The sequence below is a fragment of the Trichechus manatus genome, unplaced genomic scaffold (genome assembly GCF_000243295.1).
Source record: "Trichechus manatus latirostris isolate Lorelei unplaced genomic scaffold, TriManLat1.0 scaffold00063, whole genome shotgun sequence".
In the NCBI taxonomy this organism is placed as follows: Eukaryota; Metazoa; Chordata; class Mammalia; order Sirenia; family Trichechidae; genus Trichechus; species Trichechus manatus.
The window spans coordinates 11,867,525-11,890,552 of NW_004443999.1; the positions used below are offsets into that span (position 1 = coordinate 11,867,525).

At 35.7% G+C, this 23,028-nt stretch overlaps 1 protein-coding gene across 1 annotated transcript in view; it reads right to left on the reverse strand.

The window, feature by feature from the left end:
* Nucleotides 1-23,028, reverse strand: part of LOC101354680 (GPI ethanolamine phosphate transferase 1) — a 104,560-nt gene that overhangs the window by 3,092 nt on the left and 78,440 nt on the right. Inside the window, exons 18-24 of the mRNA XM_023733944.1 lie at nucleotides 19,502-19,604; nucleotides 17,652-17,738; nucleotides 16,176-16,231; nucleotides 15,789-15,864; nucleotides 13,615-13,688; nucleotides 10,833-10,875; nucleotides 8,284-8,336 (exon numbers count right to left, since the gene is read on the reverse strand). Of these exons, the coding sequence (XP_023589712.1) occupies nucleotides 8,284-8,336; nucleotides 10,833-10,875; nucleotides 13,615-13,688; nucleotides 15,789-15,864; nucleotides 16,176-16,231; nucleotides 17,652-17,738; nucleotides 19,502-19,604 (492 nt within the window). The remainder of the gene's footprint in view (nucleotides 1-8,283; nucleotides 8,337-10,832; nucleotides 10,876-13,614; nucleotides 13,689-15,788; nucleotides 15,865-16,175; nucleotides 16,232-17,651; nucleotides 17,739-19,501; nucleotides 19,605-23,028) is intronic.

The window sequence follows — 23,028 nt, forward strand, 5'->3', positions numbered from 1 at the left end:
GACAGTTTAACTTCTTCATTGCCAATTTGGATGCACTTTATTTCTTCTTCTTGCCTTACTGCTCTAGCTAGAACTTCCAGCACAATGTTAAATAGGAGTGGTGATAAAGGGCATCCTTGTCTTGTTCCTGTTTTCAAGGCAAAGTTTTCAGCCTCTCTCCATTAAGAATGATGTTGGCCATTGGTTTTGCATAGATGCCGAAAGGACATTACTTTTGCCAACTATCCCCTCCCTCTCCTTTATCTCTACTTCTCCCCTCTCTTCTAGAGCATACATCAGTCATGGGGGAATTTTTTTTGGGTGGTGTAAATGTTCAAAAACTAGACTGTGGTGACAGCTGCACAATTGTAAACTTGCTAAAAATCATTGAATTGTACCTTTAAAAAAATGGATGAATTTTATAGTATGTAAATTATACCTCAGTAACATTGTAAAAAGAAAAAAAGAAGAAGAAAAGATTACATTCTAGCAGATTTTTGTTCTGTTAAATTTTGTTATCACTTTTAGGCCAAAATATTAAATTGACTTGATCTCTTAATAAAAATAAGTTTTGGAAAACCAGTAGGTGACCCATCCTCAAATATAATGGATGGTCTATTTATAAAACGTATTGCACACATCACTATTTCCTTATAACAGCCTGAAATTACTGACTCCTGGCTCATTTAAGCTGACATTATTGGCAGGAAACAGTTATGAAGCTCATCATCTTCATGCAATCGAGCCATAAGGAATTCAGCTTGTGATACTTTCCATCGGTCAAGTGCTGGTGTCATCTCAGCATGGCAGAGTTAAAGGATCATCAAATTTCAACTTGAAACATGCTTAGCTATTCCCACACCACCCCCACGACTATTTTAATATCATTTAAATCAGCGAATATCAAGGTGTGCTTGTGTGATGGTAGAAAGGGGTGTGGAGATACAAACAGAATCACCAAGCAGGCGTTTTCAACCTGTACAACAGGTGATAAAAGGTGGATTGTACCTCTTCCCAACCAGCGTGATGGAATAAAATTGGGTCATACCTCACACCTGTCGGAAGTACTCGCGCAGAAAAAAGGTTGAGAATCACTGATTTTAATGAAGCTTGATATTCATCGTAAGAGTAAAGACATTTAGGACACTTATTAATTACTTTTAGGAGAGTATTTAAAAATTATTGAACAGAATCCTGAGTTTTCATTATATCTAAAGAGAAATGCTAAATACTTTAGTTATCGCTTGTATTTTAATAAGATATAATAAGAGTCCATGTAGGAGGCGATTAAAGCCCAAATGAACACCACTATCAAATCAAATGAAACTGCAGCTCAATCAAACTGACGATGTTGATTCTACTCACCTCGCTACAGATACATTGGAACATAAATTTAATTAAATATATGTTTTTACAGTTATGAAAATTAGCTCAAGGAAGTTTTTCTCTAGTTTTAAAAATGCACTTCTTTCAGTATGCCATATAAAAGGCAATACTCTGTAAAAATACTCTTCTTGCTATAGATAAAGTATAAAAGATCAAAAGAAGAAAATACTAAATTAGCTCTGTCAGCCCAACACAGTTTTATAGTTTGAGCAGGATATTTTTCACACAGCTGTTACCAGAACACCTGCTGCCACTCGGCTCACAAGCACACCCCTGAACTTGCACCTGCACAGCTTCAGTGGAACATACTGACTCCAGAACACTCCTTGAAGAGTCTGTTTAACTTTGGTAAAACTGCTCTCGAAATGCATTTTAAACTGAGTACTATACCCATGAAGAGATACTGCCTTATGTCCTACTAATGCAATTTTTCTTATTTAATAAACAGTTATGTATTTATTAACTTGAAACTGGTAGCTAAGGAATCTCTCAAAACTATTTTTGAAAACCCACTGCAATCACCACCATGACATTATAAACATTATAAAATATGCCAGACTACATTCATGGAGTTTGCTAGCTCCACTCTTCTCTAAAATTCTGGGATAGATTTTCACCATTTCAGTGTTCATAAAGCAATAAAACAGCAAGGACAAAAGGACACTGTTCCAGTACTGTGAATAAGAGGCATAGAATGGCTGAAGTTATTAACTATATTACCAATACAAAGGAGTTTAAAAATAAAATTTGTCACAAAGGAAAATCACTGCAGGAACACAATTCAAATAAATCTGGTTCCCATTAAAAGAACTCTGCCAGTAAAGTTTAATAAAATTAGCAACATGACAAGAAATATCCTAGCTATTCAAATATACTGTCATATAAGAATAATTAGAAACCCAAAACTTAAAAGCAACATTCTCACAAATAGAAAGCAGAAAAAATATATAATAATGAAGTTTTTATGTAGGAACCCTATTATATGGTACTTTAGTGGTGCATCTTGAAGCATATTTCCCCCCTTTCCTGGCAATAAATTAGATGCTTATGAAGATGTATAAACCATTCCTGCCCATTAGGTAACCACATGGTTTACCTGCTGCAATATATGCCATTATTGCTTCATAGGATATAAGGGAAGGTTTTAGAATTCTAACTTACCAACAAGAGCAGCAACAACAACAAAACCTCACATTGCAGCATTAATCAGGGGTAATTTCATTTAGAAAGTCTAACATGACTAACTCAGATACCTTTTTTTTTCTGCATTCCGCCCCCACTCTCCCCTCCCCAGTCATCTTCCTTTCTTAAAGTGGGATTTTCTGGATGATAAGAGACAAAGAAGACAAACAGAGAAAGGAGATATTTCAGCAGAAATAACCAGCAGAATATGTGGAAAATGCATGTAGGATGATCTGATGCCCTCAGCCTGATGATGAGAACAGAGCTCTGTGGGCCCCTATTATACCTGCCTTCTAGGAGTCTCCCAAAGCAAGCACCCATTTAACCTTGGGAGTTAGATCCCTGATGGAGATACACTAAGGTTTAACATAACTTATTAACTGGTTATGCCTTTGTCATCTTCCCATCCACTTTAGATTTTTAATGTTGTACAGATGAGGATGTAATAACTACATCAAGATAACAGGCACACTGTCCCAAGTAAACCAGGACATATGGTCACTGTATGGATATGGTAGCTCCCATTATAAAAAATACTATTAAAAAATGTTTTCATAGTATTGTTTATTTATCCCATATAACATTAATTATATAACATTTTAATATAAATACATAAATCAATTTTAGAACTAAATCATGGAGTTAACATACCTGTCTCATAGCTAGCAGAGAGTACTGCAGACTGGGGATTATCAAAACATTCTCAGCCAATAAATGCTAATGCACAATTCTGTTCTCTTTAGTTTGAATGATGTCACTCACTATGCCTCTGTAGCCTCTCCTTTTGCTATTATTTTGTGCTGTGGTGAACACTATATTCCCATGACGGTGTGTAAAGGCATGTGAGGAACAGGGCTGGAGGTTCCACAAAAGGGCCAATAATGTCATGCTGGATGCCAAATGCAAGTTTTACTATAGCTTAAACAATCTTTTAAAAGCTATCAAGGAAGAAAAGGGTAAAAGCTGGCAATCTGGGCTTGGCGCAAAGTCCTATGACATTGTGAAGGGCATTTTCAACCTCACTGCAGCCTGGGAGGACTGACCTTGAAGGAAACAGAAGGAAAAAAAAAAAAAACCCAAGCCTGGAGGCACATAATGACTTCAGGGGATCAAGAGAGAATTGAGGACTGGTTGCCAAGGTATGATGCCAGGAACACACAACAACAACACTATAGTGACCCTGACAGGGCTGCTCTGGTTAGTGCCTCCACTCCCAGGCACACACCCACCCCAGCCCCTCACCCCACTGGATAAACCTGTATAAAAACAAACGGCAATCAAGATTCCTAAATTCTAGACAATGGTCCACTTGTGAAAGTAACACTTAACATACTAAAGCTCAAGTACAACCAAATAATACGGCTCCTTACTTATATGCAAAAAGGATGTGCTCTGTAGCTTGTAGTCCAGGTTCTCCAAATCAAGGAGACTAAGATCGCACAGTGATGTGGCTTAGCTAGATCTCATTTTTTGTACTGTCTATGCATTTACCATACAGATCATTTCTTCAGGAAAAAATACATACACCAAGCACTCACCACGCAGAAAGCATTCCTAAGCATTGTGAAGTACTCAGAGATGAGGACTAAAAGACTACTTTCCAGAAACTTCTTTATCTAAAATCTATGGTTTCTGAAATCCAAATTATTTATCACATATACTTATGCATTGGGCTTCCTCACCCCTATAGCTTTGCTAAAGTCCATTCCCTCTGTCTAAAATACTCTTCCCAAAGCACTAAGTACCCCGATTGAAATTACACCCTTCATTCAAGGGCCAGCTCAAATGCCAGACCTTGTACAATGTTTCCTCAGTCACTGAAGCCTAGGGTGAAACCGCCTCCCTGCTGTATTCCTCTAGCCCTTAACCACATGCTGCCTTGTGTTACAGTTATTATTATGTCTTATATCCTGTGTTAGACTGCAATCTCCCTGAATGCAGGGGCCATAATTCCAGGGCTGGTGTGTCCTTTCCAAGTTTTATATTGGAATCTTCCACTCAGTGCTTGAATTTCCTACCTAGCATCCTGATGAAATAGTTATCTCCAGAGACAGGGCATCACTAAGTCTTAGGCAGGCAATCCCATTCATCTTTGAGTGCTTCACAATGCCTAGGAATTATGTATGTATAATGAGTGCTCAGTATGTTATTTTTTTTTATCCTGAGGAAATAAGCTATATAACAAATGCATATACAATAAAAAAAATGAGATCTAGCTATGCCATATTACTGTGTAATCTTAGTCTTTCTAAGCCAGATTCCTCTTCTGCAAAATGGAAATAATTATATTTTCTTCATATCATTGTCAAAAGAATTAATGAAATAACAAGTATAACTCCTAATATACTGCATGCAATAAATGTTATTTTAATAGTAATTATTAAATTTTTCAATAATCCTTAATTTTTCTCAATCACTGTTTAACCTGGAGTTTTCCTAGGTTTGGGTAGAACTTTTTCTGTGGCAAAACAGTCCAATCCCCCAGTTTCTGGAAACTTCTGGTGATCTCAGAAGGGAGAAGAGATAAACATGATTGTATTAAATTAATTAAAACCGCTTACCTTAACATTTCTAAAGAAAGACATTCCAGAATTTTCCAGAGAAAAATGGTGACTATCTTTAAACAAGCAACCGTAAAGACTGCGAAGAGGATTAAGTAACTTCTTTTGGGCAAAGACAGATGTAGGACTTACAGAATGGATCAAAGGCTGATGCTGATGCCAGAAGATAGAAAAATAAGAGGCTAAAAGAGGTTTTCTTTTTATCCCTTCCTCCTTCCCTCCTATCTATCCATCTATCCATCCATAATTCATCCTTTCTTCTTTCTTTTTCTTCTTATTGATGAAACAGTATATTATGAAAGAAGCAGAGAAAGGAAAGATGAATTTTATCTGGTATTGAGGACAATAATGTCAATTAAGTTTTATATGAAAGACAGAAGGTGACAGAAAGGAAACAGGAAAAAACAGCAATAAATAGAATGGAACCCATGATAAACTGACAAGAGATTGATTATTCAATTTAGACAACTAAATAAGGGACAGTATGCATATAATTAGAAAGACTGGCATACAGTAGTTGCTCAATAAATAGTCACTAAATAAGTTAGTAAGAGGGAAAAGGCCACGAATTCAGGGATACAACCGTTGAAAAGAAATTTCTTCTTGAGTCTTGGGTGGTAAGACTATAAAAGTAATCAAGGTAACAAAGGCAATGCTCCAGCCAAGGGAAATCTCTGTTTAGGGGCTAGCTATGGGTATCTTGCTTCATCACTACTTGCTTGAGTGAGAAAAAAGTCCTTCAGTGTTTGAGCAGCATAACGCTCCTGCAGCCTGTCTTTTACCACAAATAGAGTGACAACTGCTGCTTAACCCAATGCACACTCTTATGTCTTATACAAACTTTCTGTAACATCTGATATGGCATGACCTCCCTCCTTCCTGAACCGCTTTTTTGACTTCTACAATACTACTCTCTCCTAGGAGCCTTGGTGGCGCATGGTTAAGTGCCTGGCTGCTAACCGAAAGGTGAGCGGTTCGAACCACCAGCTTCTCTGCGGGAGAAAGATGTGGCAGTCTGTTTCTGTAAAGATTTCAGCCTAGTGAACCATATGGGGCAGTTCTACACTGTCCTATAGGGTTGCTATGAGTAGGAAATGACTCGATAGCAACGGGTTTTGGTTTACTCCCTCCTGGTTTTCTCCTGCCTTTTGGCCACTTCTTTCAATTTCATTCCCCACTTCCTGTTCTCTGTCTTTAAATATCAGTGGTTCCTAAGGCCCCATCTTAGATCTTCTTTTCTCACTCTACACGTTCTTCCTAAATCTTGGGACCTAATGTGTTCTTCTAAAGCCCAGACTTGTGACGTTTAGCCAGGCCCTCCCCTGAGAAGGCTTCCCTTACCCTGCAAGGTGAGGTAGGTGCCCTGAGTTAGCACTCCCATAGCAACTAAGAGATATTCTAGAACTTCTCACACTGTACCACACTGCCTACTCATGTATCTGTTTCTCCTGCAAGCCTTAAACTCCCTGAGGGCCCAGGACTGCGTGCTTTTCATCCCCAGCAACCTTCCTGGTGTATAGTTGGAAGTCAATAAATATTTGCTGGATATAATTGAGATCACTGATATAAAAAGATGCTTTGCATTTCATATGTTATTACTAGTAATTACACTAAAAACATGCACTTTGAAGAAAAAAATTGCCAGGTAAAGATAAACCTCAAGCTAACCAGAGAAAATCTGAAATTCTTAATTAGTGCAATATAAATTAATGATGGTGTGCATAAATTAATGATGTATATTTTCAAGTGAAAAATATGTCCTCTTTATTCCTTGGCGCCTTTTTAGTGTCAAAACTAACATAGATTTCTCTCACAAAAAAGTCTCACACATAAAATTGATGTATTTTACCTGAATTATTTTCCAAGCAAATAAAACTCTGACCTATGTCTACAATGAAAATAAATTAATTAGAATATAGAGAGAGTAAAGAGAGGTATGTCAAATCCAAGAAACACCATGAAGGATTAAAAAAAAAAAAAAAGAACTGTTGAATAACAACAATAGTAGCGGCTGATATTTACTGAGTGCTTATTAGATGCCAGGCACCATGCTAAATGCTTTACATGGACTAATTCATTCAAACCGACTACGTACAAGGGAAAGAGAAGTTTAGGGAGACTAAGTCACCTGCCCATGGTCTCACAGCTAGAAAGTGGCAAAACTGGGATTCAAACACAGGTGGTCTGGTGTAAAACCCACGCTCTGACCCACTATCTGACTGGACGCTTCTGGGATCAGATGGCTGGTGAGAAGGAGGAGATATCAAAACTTTCTCTAAGCTTTCAAACGTAAGAGACTATGAAAACCAAATCAATGATCTATGGAGTATCCCCTATGTGCCTAGCACATATGGAATGTAAGAGACTAGAATCAGATCCCAGAGTCAGGGAACCCACAGTCTGTTGGGGAGGCAGATATGTGCACATATAACAAGCAGTGACTTGCCTGAGAGATATGAACAGGGGAGAGACTAACAGGGAGTATCTCACCCAAACCTATCACAATTCCTAGCAAAACAAAGTGATGAATAAATATTAGTTACTAAAATAAATCTGTCAAAATGTATTTTGTCTCAGAAAACATCTGAAACAAAAAGGCAAAAGAATCAAATCTATTTGCTTTCTTCTCAAAGAAAATAAACTTAACAGATTATGGCAATCATTGACATTCAAATCACAATAAAGAGGAAATAGTGACTTTGTGTTCCGATACACTTTAAATAATAAGGTATCACATGTTAAAATGTTCCCATATTAAAGATTTTGAGAGGTAGATAATGATTACATGGGATTTAAGTCACCACATAAAATTCATGCTGCAACCTGCACAGCCTCATTTTGAGAGAGAAAGACAGAGACAGAGAGAGAGACAGAGAGAAACCACACAAGGACACCAGAGTGATCTACTCTGAAACCTCAAGTTGAGGTAGTTCCTCTCATACCTTCCTGCTGTCCTCTAGTTCTCTCCAGACTTAGCATCTATCTAAGAAAACACTTGCTAATATGCCAACAGCCAGAAGAATGGAGGAGATGACAAGTCTCACCTTCAGAGGCTTACAACGATTTCTACTTGCTATGCTTCCTTCAAAATCATTTTAGTACCTTTTATACTAAGATACCAAGTTACTTTCTTTCACTATACGCTTAAGAACTTTTATGTAAATATATACTATACCTTGTTCCAATGTCAAGCCAGCTGCCATAATCCTTGACCAAGAAGAAAAAATGCTGTAAAATAAACAAAATATGGTTCCATTAATTAAAAGAAACTTAGATTCAGTCTAAAAGCAAAGTTGTTTTAGGAATGTGTGTTTCAGGTTTTTGACCCTTCAATATCAATAAAATATGAACTTTCCTGAACTGTTTACTTCTACTAAAATAAGTATTAGTCTAAAGGCCAGAAATAGAACTATTCAATCAAATGAACATAAGAGTGACATTTGCAGATAACCAGAAATTAAAAAAAAAAAAACAAGCCCTGGTGGTACAACTGTTAAGTATTTGGCTGCTAACCAAAAGGCTGGCAGTTCGAATCCACCAGTCGCTCCTTGAAAACCCTATGGGGCAGTTGTACTCTGTCCTATAGGGTCGCTGTGGGTTGTAATGGACTCGACGCCAACGGGTTTGGTTTTTTGGTTAAATGATACCAAAGACGTTAAGTGAAAAGAAGCCATCTCATCCATCCATTTAATAAATATTTACTGCTGCTTACTATGTGCTAACCACTCTGTTAGGTCCTGGAGATAAACTCCCTCTCATGAGATGTATGGTCTAATGAACGATTCAGTCAAATTATCAGGCAAATAGACTAATAGCGTGATGAGTGTTACTACTGGAAATATAGGCACAGCTGTGGGAGTACAGAGTAAGAGGGCACATACTCCTCTGCTGCGGGATAAGGGGAGACTTCCCATGGGGAGTGGCTCCTAAGCTGAGATTTAAATGAAAAGCAGGAGTCAAGTGAAAGAGCAGTAGGGGAGAGAGAAGGGTAAGTGTGTTTCTGGCACAGGGAGTAGCCTTTACTAGTGTCAAGAGTCTAGACAGAACTTGATAGGTTCCAGGTGAGGCAGGTGTAGAGCAAGCAGGGAGGGGAAAGGTAAGAGATGAGTCCTGTCAAGTAAGCACCAGCCAGGTCATAAATGGCTCTATATAATAAATTAAGCAATCTGACTCTTTACATAAAATTAATCACTGAGAATTTAAATTCTCTTCTATTAAGATGCCTTCCTATTTGCTACTTTGTCAGCAAAATTGACAGGTGACTTGTTCTAATAGTATGTGTGGTCAATTTCAGAAATACATTGACATGCAGTTCAAAATGACACAAAAATGCTCTCATCTAAATCAAAATCTGTTGCCACCCAGTCCATTCTGACTCATAGCAACCCGACAAGACAGAGTAGAACTGCCCCATAGGGTTTCCAAGGCTGTAATCTTTACGGAAGCAGACTGCCACATCTTTCTGCCGCAAAGCACCTGGTGAGTTCGAACTGCCGACCTTATGGTTAGGAGCCAAGCACTTAACCACTGAACCACCAGGGCCCCTCATCTAAATCAAGGGACTAGGAACCTGATTTGGGAAGTTACCCTAATTAGTGTCTCTAATCACTACTAGTGTAAGATATGAAGAATTAACCTTACTCAAAGAGTAGGCTACTGGGAAGTGATCTCTAGGCCCTTGGAATGTATGTCTGATAGGAATGCCTGTTTGCCTGGAGGCCTTGGCCACCAGAGAGTTCACAATGTGATTTATGATGGTGGCTTTGGGCCACAAAGTATCAGTTCTACCAATGAAGAAACTGGAGACTAAAGGTCAGCCACATGGGCAGTACGTGATTGAGCCCCAAATAAAAACAACAATAAAAATAAAACACCAAGGCTCAGGTAAGCTTCCTGGGTTGGCAATACTCTGTAATCTCTCCTGACTCCAAGAGAAGAGGACAACTGGAAGCTCCACATTTGGTCCTTCCTGGACCCTGTCCTATGTGCTTCTTCCTTCAGCTAATTTTAATCTGTATCCTTTAGCTGTAATAAACTATAATCATGAGTATAATAGCTTTCAGTAAGTTCTGTGAGCCCTATTAGCTAATTATCAACCTGAAGGTTGGTCTTGGAGACTTCTAAAACTTGCAGATGTTAAAAAAAGTTTCCTCAATTTGGTAATACACTGCATATAAAAGGGCCTACCTACACACTCCTTGCTCAGAACTCGTTTAATATAGTTATTACCTTGGTAACATCTACTCTCTTGGAAAGCTGTATTTCCTCTTTCATTTCTCCCCTCCTTCCTCTCCATCTCCCTCTGTCCCTGTCTCCCTCCCTTCTTCTCTCCTTTTTCCTTCTTTTTTAATCTGAAAGAAGGGTTTAAAAATCAACATTTCAAGTAGGAAAATGATGTCTTACCTAAAACTAAACTTAGCTTTTTTCTATTCATGTCCTATGGAAGCTTCATTTCAGATACAAAGCAACATGGAATAGTAGGTATAAAATGATGGATTAGAACAAACCAAGTAATAAGACTTCTGACACCTTAAGGAGAGCACTTACTGCATGATTGAGTCATAAAGAGGGGAAGTAATTTGTATGTGTAAATTATGCCAACACTTATAACTCAATATCTAAAGACTTCATGTATAAGAATGCAGTTTGTATTTCTCTTGATTAAATGAACTTAGCACTTAGTTTCTTGATCTTATTTACCCTGAATATCCAATAAAGCCTTACCAGTGCCATAATGTCTGATATAACGAGAACAATGAGAAAAAGGCTGAAAACAAATAAAAAAAAATTAGGTATAATACAACAGGCATATTTTTTCAAACACATTAAAATCAAGTGAGAATAATCAAATAATCCAATATCTGTTAGTATTTTTGCTTCTGAAAACACTACTTTCAACAGAGCTATTTTCACATTATCCTGGGTGACCGTTCCACAGTGATGGGCTAGAGTTCAAAAATATTATTGAACACTTTGGATACTTTTTTCAATAGTATACAAAGGACATGAATTATGATTTTTTAATTAAATTTTAAGATAATTTTAGATTCACATGAAATTGTAAGAAATAATACAGAAAGACCCCATGCACCCTTCACCCAGTTTCTCCCAATGGCAACATCTTGTAAACCTATCATACAATAAACATTACAACTAGGACATTGATATTGATACAGTCAGTATCCACAGCATTTCGATCACCACAAGGATCCCTAAGGATGTCCCTCTGCAGCCACACCCATCCTCCACCTACCACCACCACCCTCCTTGGCAACCACTAATCTATTCTAAATTTCTTTGTCATTTCAATAATATTATATAGAATCACACAGTGTGTAAACTTCTGAAATTGGCTTTTTCACTCAGCATAATTCTTTGGACATCATTGTTGCTTGTAATTAATAGTTTGTCTTTTTTTTTTTTCCTTTTTTAACCATTCAACCATTGAAGGGCCTCAGGGTTGCTTCCAGTTTGTGGCTATTACAAATAAAGCTGCTATAAACATTTGTGTACAGGTTTTTGTCTAAATACAAGTTTTCATTTCTCTAGGAAAAATCCAGCAATTGCTGGATCGTATGGCAACTGCACATTTAGTTTCCTAAGAAACTGCCAAACTCTTCCAGAATCAATGTATCATTTTACATTCCCATCAGCAATGTATGAATGATCCAATTTTTCTGTATTCTCACCAACATTTGGTGATGCCACCATTTCCATTTTAGCCATGTTGATAGTGTGTAATGATATCTCATTGTGGTTTTAATATGCATTTCCTTAATAGCTAATGATGTTGAACATCATTTCATCAGCTTATTTGCCATTTGTATATCCTTTCCAGTTCTTCTCTCCATTTTCTAATTGAATTGTTTGCTTTTACTGTTGAGTTTGACAGTTCTTTATATATTCTAGTCTTCTGTCAAATATGGGGTTTGCAAATATTTTCTCCTGGTCTGTGACTGTCTTTTCATCCTCCTAATAGGATCTTTCACAGAGCAAAAGCTTTTAATTTTGATGAACTCAATTTATTAACTTTTCCTTTTATGGATCGTGATTTTAGTGTCACAGTTAACTCTTTGCCTAGCTCTAGAACCCAGAGATTTTCTTAGGTTTTTCTCTAAAAATTGTAAGTCCATGATTCATTTTGAGTTAATTTTTTTTTTTGTAAGGTATGAGGTTCTGGTGGAGGTTAATGATTTGCTTTAAGAAATAGCTGTCCTTCTAACTACAGGTTTGAAAGAAGGCAATGTTATCCAGAAACCCATGCACTCGAAGTGTGAATTTCCAATGTAACAATCCTGATAAAGGCACTGTCTAGCACTAGCTTTAATTCTTCTAGTAACCAGAATCCACTCGATATGCTCTGACCCCTGGCTACCTCTCCAACACTAGTTTCTACAATTCTGCTAATTGAAAAGGGTGGCGATCTGCTTCCATAGAGATTCCAGCCAAGAAAACCCTATGGAGCAGTTCTACTCTGTAACACATGGGGTTGCCACGAGTCAGAATTGATGACGGCAACTAACAATAACACCAGTTTTAAATGTACCTGTGTAACTAAGGGGAAGAGATTATATCTTTTATGTGATATGGGCAAGATCTAAATGCTTTCAATGTTAAATTCATATAACTATCCTGCAAAATGTACTAAATTAAAATAGAAAAATGAGATTTCTACTATTCTTAAACAGTGGAAGGAAAACATTTTTTTTAAATTATGCCATGTGATAATAATATGTGAACACAGTTCTAGCTTAAATTCATCAAGAACATGCAAATTTATGCTGATATTAGTTATTTCTTTCAGCATTCAATACGCTGATTTGTTTCAAGAATAACAAAACTGCTAAGAAGCTTCATATTTATCTAAAGCGTTTTTCAGGAAGGCTGATCAGTCCTGTGCTGATGAGGCAATTTCACTGGTTAGAAAGAGCAAACAGCTGAGTTGACAGCTTCTCCTTAAAAGTCTTGATTGCTTATGACTGACTGCTCCAGAAATTCCCAAAACTCAGAAAGTAGACTTCCAACTCCATTTGTCAAACGTGTAGAAATCAAGACTGAGAGACTATGTAAATTATTGACACTGAGAAAAGTTAATTTCATGTAACATGAAATAATGTTAACACATTTGCCTAATACATATTTAAGAAATAAGTCAAAAGAGAAGTTAGAATACCTTTTGTTTTTTGTCAGCATAGTTGTATTTAAAACAAACAATAACTTTTTATTTTTTACTGTTTTCTAGGGAGGCTCTTTACTATCTTGAATAATATTCTAATAATATATTATTGCTGAGAAAGCATATTAGTCACCGAGAGGCCCTAATCAACCAATTTCCTCTAATAACAACTAAACTCTGATTAAAAGGGTAAAACATTTTTTTCATTTTTGTAATAATAAACAATCTATGTTACAATGATTTAACAGCCATCACAGGAAACACTGCCAAATGTTTACTCTCGTTTCCTAAAAATGAGCATACCACATGCTTCTTAAGCATTTATCTCACCTTTTTGATGATAACCGGGTAGTTAACTGAACTGCTTCAAAAGCACACATCACAAGAACAAAAGGGATTAAAATCTGTTTAAAAAGAATGTAAATGAGCCAATGAAGCATTTGAAACTTTTTGAAACAATACTATTTTTGCTTATAGAAATATTTTCAACTTCTCAGATAACTTTCATATATATTAGTAAAGAGCAAACATTGGATGAAATAAAAGCATGATACCAATGACATACAGAATAGCAATGAAACTGATTAAGAAAATCTACATTAATTACATATGCAGTATAAAAAAAAAGCAATAAACATTCCAAATGAAAGTCTATTATAAAATTTTGTTCTTTTTAACTCATTCTAATAATTAACGACAGTGTTCAAATGATTCCAAGGGGATGTGAAAGGCACAGCATGACCAAATAAAAAAAATAACATAGCGTGGTAATTTGATTCATAGATTCCTGAACCCATCTGGTTCTTTGATACTTCTTGTTGTGTGCTGGTGAGTTGATACTGGCTCATCGTGACCCTGTGTGACATAGTAGAACTGCCCCATAGGGTTTCCTAGGTGGTAATCTTTATGTGAGCAGATCACTAGGTCTTTTCTCCCAAGGAGCGGATGGTGGGTTCAAACTGCCACCATTTTGGTTAGCAGCCGAGTGCTTACCCATTGTGCCACCAGGGCTCCCTACTTGATACTACAACACTATGAACATGATCTACCTGCTTTTTATTGCTTTTTGGATTTTGAAATACTAATTTATTTCTGACTATAAAATTCATACTGTAAAAATTTTGAAAAAATACGTAAAGGTATATTAAAATTTGAACTAGTTGAAAATCCACAATTCAGAAAGAACACTATTAACATTTTGAGATATGCTTTCCAATGATCAATTCTTAAAAACATATATATACTTTGTTTCAAAAAAGGGGAAGGAAAATATGGAAAAGAGCTGATTCTCAAGATGGCATGCTAATCCTTTTCAAGTTAAGGATACATGACTAAAATAGAGTTCTGGAGGACGTTCCCTTACTGCCACATCAGTCAACAAAAGTCGTCAAGCACATTATATCATTAAAGCTCACTGAATCATGCTAGAGATTAAAAATCTAGCATTCTAATTCAAGCCTTTCTTTTTATTTCTTTTCTCTTGCTTTTAATTAAAGACTATGATTCAGAATTGACTTGACAGCAACGAGTTTTTTTTTTTTTTTTTTGGTTTTAGTCTTTAATAAATTGAGAAAAGAACTACCAAAAAGACTGTGAATGAAAATTAAGGAAACAATAATGTTTTTAAAATAATTCAATAAAGAATGAGACATGAGAGAATTCTGAACATCTTTTTTAACATTTCTTAAACTTATATTTGCATTAGTGTGAACAAAAAGTAGACAGTGATCCTATTATGAGAGGCGTATTCTTTAACAATAATTACTTGTGTGATCTAAATAGCAAGTAATCATATTCTAGGCAGGGATTAGTTACTTTATTTAAGCAAATATGTACCAACTACATAAAATGTGCCAGGCACAATGGTAGAGATAATACGGTAGAGGTAGGTGGAGGAAATAAGATGAGCATAAATGACCCTAAGACAAAGGGGAAGAATATGAATTACATTCTACTGGACAGTCTGAATCCCTGGAAAGCAGAGAATGAGTCATTGTCTTCTTTGTATCCTCAGCACCCAGAAGGGTGCCTGGCACATTACTGCATGAAAGCACTCAATGACATCTGTTGAATGAATGAATCTATTCTAGGTACATGGATTAGAAAAAGACTGTGAGTTTATAACATGTTGGTAGTCTCGTGGGTGGGGAACACGGGTTCAGGGAGCCTCAGAATGTTTCAGAACACTGCAGTTTTGATCACAGCTTCCCCACAGGCTTTAGCTGCTTTTAATAGGACCTTCTGGGACTAATATGAAATCCTTATTCTTTTGGAGTCAGATGGGCTTAAGAATAAAAAGATTAACTATATGTTGATGTAAGGGCTAGAGAGTCTCATCTCCAATCCAGCAGTGGTCTCAATGCCAAGTCTGAGACACTGTCTCTTTCCACTGCTATTTATCTCTGTTACAGTAACTTTATGATCTTAATGTCACATAACATTATATAATCTTAATGTCACAATGGGCTCATAATCATTCTCTTAATAAAAATAAGAAAACTAACCTTCCACATCATCAGGGCTCCCATCATAAAAGGATTAAACACGGTCAGAAAGCAATAGACAGAGGCAAGGTCGAAGCTAAGGAGTCATAACATGAAGAAAAAGGATGTTAGAATCTACACCATAACTTTAAAAGAATATTGTTCTAAAATGGAAGTTTAAATGAATTTTCTGAAATCTAACCTTACCAAAACACAAGCACACATCATATCAATGAATATTATGAAGTCACTCAAAAGAATGAGGTAGATCTGTATATGCTGATACATAACAATCTCCAAAACACATCATTCAGTGTTCAAAGCAAAGTATGAACAAAAGGTTAAAGATTCCAATTTGCATATTTTTGGTTTTAGGTAAATATATGTGATGTATTCATTTAAAATTACCTGTTAATAGATGCTATATTGCCAGTTCCAAAAAATGCTATCACTAGGAAGAAAACCTAAATAGAGTTAAGGAAATGCCAAAATAATTCACAATTTGTAAGAAATTTCTTCTCCATTTAAAAAAGATACACCAATTCTATCATGAGGGTAATCCACTTTTTTACCTTTACAGTTTATCAGGAAATTGTTCTAAATGAAGGTTCTATTGCATCTCTTTGTAAATGCATTTTGTAAGAACCAGATTGAAGAGGCGACGAGCTGAGGACAATGAGGCCTGGGAAGTCGTACTCCCTTAGTCACTAGTTGCCTTAGGAAGGTTACAATCTTTCTCTTTTCTAACATGGAGAGTTACACTACAGGCAGTCCCCGGGTTACGAACAAGATCCGTTCCTAACTGTGTCTTTAAGTCGAATTTGTAGGTAAGTCAGAACAGGTGCGTATGGTTCTTATTTAGTCTTACTTTAGTGCAAGAAAAGGCGCGAAGCCTTTTCAGTGATTTAAAAGCTGCACATGCAGCAAGTGAAGGTGATTGTGATGAAGAATTTGTTGCAAATAGGGGTTGGTTTCAAAGTGAGGGCAAGTTTACACAACATTAAAGGCAAGTAAGCGCTGTCCGTAAGTCAGACGTTTGCAACCTGGGACTGCCTGTACTGTATTTGTAGTTAAGTGCTAGTGTGCCCACTACATGTGAATCACATGCTAGGCTCTTTGGAAGGGTCAGAAAGAAATAAGATATCATGTTTTAAAATAGTTCAGTAGAAAATGAGATATAAGAAAATGTTTAACATCTTTTCAACATTTTTTTAACTTACAGTTGTATTAGTGCACTAACAAAAGTTATAGATATTAATCCTGTTGGTAATCAAGAACTTACTGTTAGTACTTAAAATAATGCCTGGCCCTTTGAAAGGGCTTAATACATGTTAGTTATTTTATTATTATACATACACACACTCACACACACGAAAGTTGTATAGAAACACTGAAGAGGCAATATGAATCAAAAACTTCCAAGGAAAAAGTGGCATTTCAGTTGGCGAGTTGAGCCTTAAATATATTCGTGTATACATCCATTCAACCAATCAACTAATCAACCAGCACTCACTGGCCAGTATATGTCAGAGACAGAGCTAGGCACTAAGAATATAAATGTGAATAAAACAGTCTCGAAGTGCTCATGTGGTGACTAAGATTATGATGATATGTAGAAGTAGATGAGAGGAATTTTAAGGTAAAGAAATAGTAGGACAATAAGTGGCACATTCAAAGAACAGCAAATCAGCCTGATTAAAGCTTAGGGTTTGTAGAAGGATATAGTGAAATATTAAGCAATAAATATAGATTGGTGTAATATTAATCAAAAGCCTCCAACTTTATTGTGTAGACACTGCATGGGCAGAAACACCTTCTATGTCTTCTTACTCCATTAAATGGGAGGCAGCAGCTCCTTGAAATAAAAGTCCCAACAAAGGATACAAAGAAAAAGGCCCTGCGGATATCATCCAGATAGAGCTGTCGAAACTGAGTTATATCTGTATTACAGGAAAATTCAATACTGCTGAGCTGTGAGATAATAAGAAAAATATTAATACACAATTAAAGTTGGCTTCCTTCTACACTCTAAAGGAAAACTTACAATCTAAGTTACAATGGCTAGAAAGATACCCCATGCTGACAAACAAATTGACAATAAATCTTTTCCTATAGCTTGATTACACCTAAATAAAATCTGCCAAAAGGTAAAATATGTTGCTAATAATAAACTGATCACGGTTGTTATAATATTGCTATATGTGTAATAAAGGTGAGAACTGAACTTTTTCTTATGATATATAAAGGCTTCTTTTTTAATTCACTATATAATTCTTCTCTTTTCAAAGACTGATTTCTCAGAAAGTGTTCTCATCTTCTCAAAGTATGGTATTGAAAAGCATGGTTAAAAAAAAAAAAAACCTACTTCTTTGTTCTTCTGTTAATTCTATTTGCAAAGAAATTATTTTCTTTCTATAAAAAAGCAAAATATTCTTGTCTGCGGTAAACAGAAAGCTATTCAATTCCAAAAAGATGGGTGCACTGCTAGCTGATCCCACTTCCTGAAAAAACAAAAATCATGTGTGTGTTTAAAAGGGAGACTTTCTCCATCACCCATACCACGTAGACCTGGCAGTCTGCTCCCATAAAGATTACAGCCTAGGAAATTCTACAGAGAAGTTCTACTCTGTTGTATAGCATCCCTATGAGTCAGAATTGACACAATCGCACAAAATAACAACAAAAAGGTCTTAGGATGCTTGACTACACTTATCTTGAGAAAGAAAGATCTGCTTTCAGTTGAAAAATAGAATTTAACAAGTGATACAATGAATTTCAGCCAGCCTACTGAAATATTTAATATTAAGGACACAGTCTCTGACAATTTATTTGAATCTGATTAAAACTGCTTTTTACATATTGTTTTAATATTCCAAGGTTGAAAGTTAAAAACAGTAATTATTCAATATACTTCATTAAGTTTCTTATTAATTGAAATTAATTTCTCTAAATTATCAGTTACAGTGAACTCAACTGGAACCAGTTAAGGATGGATAAAGTATGGTGTTTTTCTGCAATATTCATTTTATCTGACCCCAGTAAAAATGTAAATATTCTATCACCAATTCCTCATAACCTACAGTTTGAAAACAACAACAGAAAAAACAAGAGACATCAATTTTACTCTCTAGCATAACATGATCAAGGTACCCCTAAAATCTGGCTGGGTTTTAACCAGTTCAAAGTATACTGTGTTGAACCGAGGTCTAAGGCATGAACCGAGGCCACAATCACTGAGGTAACAGAATAAACACCGTAGATTAAGATGACTGGAAAGAGAAAAAAATAATACTAGGAATTTATATGTCACCTTATGATCAAATTCATAAATGTGACAACATGAATATTCTCTGACTAAAATAAATTGAATGAAGGAATAACTGGATGTGAAAATAGAGAAAAATAAGACGAAGAGCTTTTTCTTTATTCCTTCACATATACTGATGTTTTTTCATATCAGTGACTCTCCTAAGTGATTGCTGAAGAAAAGCTCAACGTATATATTGCCCATAAAATAATAAAAGTGTGCTTTTCTGTGATATGTGAAAAATTTCCTTATAAATTAATTGTTTAACTTAATTGCCGATGCCAAATAAAATTTACTCAAGTTTCTTAAACACTGTAAAATTTTTAGAAAAAAAAATTTCTGATAAAATAACATTGCAATTTCCTTATTAGGATAGAGAATATTTTAATATTCTCAAGTAAACTACACAATGATTTTGATAAGTTACCTTCTGTTTACGGGAAACACCAGATTGTTGTAGGGTTTCTTGTTCCATGTATATCCAGGCAAACATCAAGCATGACAATACTAATGGAAAAAGAGCTTCATACCTACATGTGGAGGGAGGGAGAAGAAATGAAAAGAAAAAAAAAAATTAAGCAAATAAAAACTGCAAATTTATACTGAGAGGTCTTTCTCAAAATTAGAATAATCTTAACAATATTTCTAAGTCACAATATCACAAAATTTAAATTTTCTCTAGGCTTTCCAGGAGAGTAGAAAAAGAAATTAACATTTAAATTTCAACTTCAATACTGTTTTTTTGAAACATATTAAATCTTGTGATCATTATATATTTAAAATAGTATGAATTTAAAAATCATTTGTAAAATGACAGATACACACAAAAAAGAACGAAAATGTTAAGACAAAGGGAGGACGACAACTCCTGAGTCAAAACAAACACACATAGAAGAAGAGTAAGATGAACATGCCGAATTTAAAAAAAAAAATAAAAGTTACAACAGACCAAAATGTCAACGGAGGGTAGGGTTAATAAATGATTTTTCCCTACTTTCCAAAATGTGGTTGTGTGATTTTTACAATCAGAAAAAAAAAACTGAAAAACAAAGATTTAGAATGCCGGTATCCTGGCCATTCTTTACAGCTTATTTCAAGACTGACATGAATCCCTGATGGCACCAATTCAGCTCACCTACTCAAACTCTTCTGTACTCATTCCTTATATCACACAACTCACAACTTCATCAACTCACAATAACTTAATTGTTCCATTTCGTAGTTGTCTAACACTGTAAAATATAGTGCTTATTTTATAGCAGCTTACAATTCTCTTATATGCCTGTGGTGCACTGACTATACTGTCTGTATGCCTGTGTAGTGCTCAGGACACTAAAAACTGTTTGCCGTCTAGTCCATTCCAACTCACAGCGACCCTATAGAACAGAGCAGAACTGCCTCTAGCGTTTCCAAGGATCGGCTGGTGGATTCGTACTCCAGACCTTTTGGTTAGTAGCCAAGTTCTTAACCACTGTGCCCCCAAGGCTCCTAGGACACTATAGGTTACAGAAAAAACAATTGTTGATTAACTGAAACAAGAAGGTATACTCTGAGCAAACAGGGACCATGATTTTTTAAATATTTGCAATTATTTATGAAATTATTCTTTTCTAATACATAAAAACATAAATTTCATAGTTCTACAAATAGCACTACAGATTTATTTCCCTTTCAAAAAACTATAAACTGTGATCGCTTTCTTTTGTAAAACATAGGTGGACAAATCAGACAATTTGTACTTTATTAGACAACCAATACCTTGCATACCATCTGCATATCTGAATTAATAAACTGAAATACCAATAAAATGTTATTATGGGCTCTGAGAGTACATAATGAAAACTTACTAAATGAGGAGCTGTTCATTTGGTCCCCGTGCAAATTGAATAGGGCTGGAAAAGCATTTAGCTTTGTAGAGTTTGCTAAGCAAATGGATAATGTAAAAATTTCAGAGGGAAATGCTTAACCAACTTAAGAGAACAAAGTATTTTAAAGTATTACAATAGCTCCATTTGCATAAAAATAATTAAGTACTGATTAAAAATGAATCTTTTTTATTCATCAAATCAAGGATGCATTGTTAGGATTACTGCTACTGTAGCTCTGAAAAGTAATAAAACCACATTTCACTAATTTACATAGACATCCCTCCACGTCATCCAAAATAGTGATGTTGAACCATAACAGGTGGACTGTGTTTTGCAAAACTAACTTGACACTGAAAAAAAATGTACTAACTGAAATTATTAGACTGTGTTGTTTAAAGTTACTACCCCTGTTGAATTTTTTTGTAAAGCTAAGTATACTTTCTGATGTTAAACAATACATCTCTTAATCCACTTATTAATAAGGTCATACTTGGCATTAATATTTTAACTTTGGTCTGACTTTTCACTTTTTAGATTCGCTTAAAACAAGTCAAATGTGTTTGTAATTTGTTTTGGTATCACTCATGACTATTAAATTGACTCCTTAAAACACTGTAATACTTATCCTCAATATAAGTTACATGATTAACTCACTGTACACTATGAAATATTTTTGCCACTCAAAATTTTCCTTCCTTCTTTCCTGCCTACCTTCTTTCCTCCCTCCCTTCCTTCTCTCTTTCTAATTCAGGGAATCAGATCTGTTGCTAGGTTTACTATATTGTTAAATCTACTATACACTCCTTTGAATCTATTTATTGCTTTAGAATACAAAGGTTCAAAAAAAAAGGGCTTACTGATTATTAGGTGACTGTGTAGACATTAGCACATACTTCTAGACTCCCTCAGACATGTATTTCCTTAAGCCAACCTCTGGATGTGATCTCTTAATGAAGTCTGTGTGTCACCCCAAAATGGTGGGTTAGAATACAAATGAGCTTATCATCTTCTCTCTTATCTAGACTAAAAGTGTGTGTATATTCTAATTTATATATGTTTTGATAATGGATTCTGATATAACAAAATCATTTACCCTGAAATTTTACCAGTAAAGAGGAAAAGACTAAAGGGTTTTAAGGCCACAGGATGTTTACCACACTTGATTAAGAACAGCTGGATACTCACAGACTTCAAGTTTTATTTGAAAGTTCAAAGTTCAAAATCTCAAAGCAAGCCCATTTTAAGATCTTATTAGGAAACTGATGAAAATTTCCACGTTGCTTATATCACATCTTCACAGGTGTGGCCCAAATCTGGTTATGCAGGCAGAAGGGAATAGACAGGAGGTGTGGGGCACTCTGGTGAGGGAAGGAGGTGTAGTACCCCTCTGGACCATCTCCTATCTGGGGACTACAAGAATGTCTGGGGTCTTGGTCACTTAGGATGGTAGGTCCACTACAAGAAGATTTAGAGCAATAGTTAAGTGTTTGGCTGCTAACCAAAAGGTTGGAGGTTCAAATCTACTCAGTGGCTCCACAGGAGAAAGGCCCGACAATCTGCTTCCATAAAGATTACAGCCTAGGAAACCCGATGGGGCAGTTCTACTCTGTCACATGGGGCTGCTATGAGTCGGAATTGACTTGACGGCACCCAACAACAACACGAGAAGATTTTGAGAACATACCTCTAATCCTGAATTAGGACAAATAAGTTTCCCAAAGAGTGAATGCAAGTCTTGGACCCAAACGTTTTTACAAAATAAAAAATAACTGGGAATAATTTGTTGATAGCACTATGGTTAATTCCTTAGGTTTAGCCTAATTTGGACCAAGATCCTATATTTGGGTCAAAATTCAAACTATGTGTAGTATTTATTCAATTTGTCTATCCTAGTCAGTGTTACAATGTGCATATTTCTCACCTGCATAAAGATTTAAACAGGGGTGAAGTAAAATTCACAAGCAACCAAAAAAAATGTTTAAAGTAAATGAAGGGAATATATTGCTGTCTTCACTGAACCTTAGAGAATGCTTCAGGGTCTGCCCCAAATCAAGCTGCTATTCTTTGTTTTAAGAAAACTTCAATA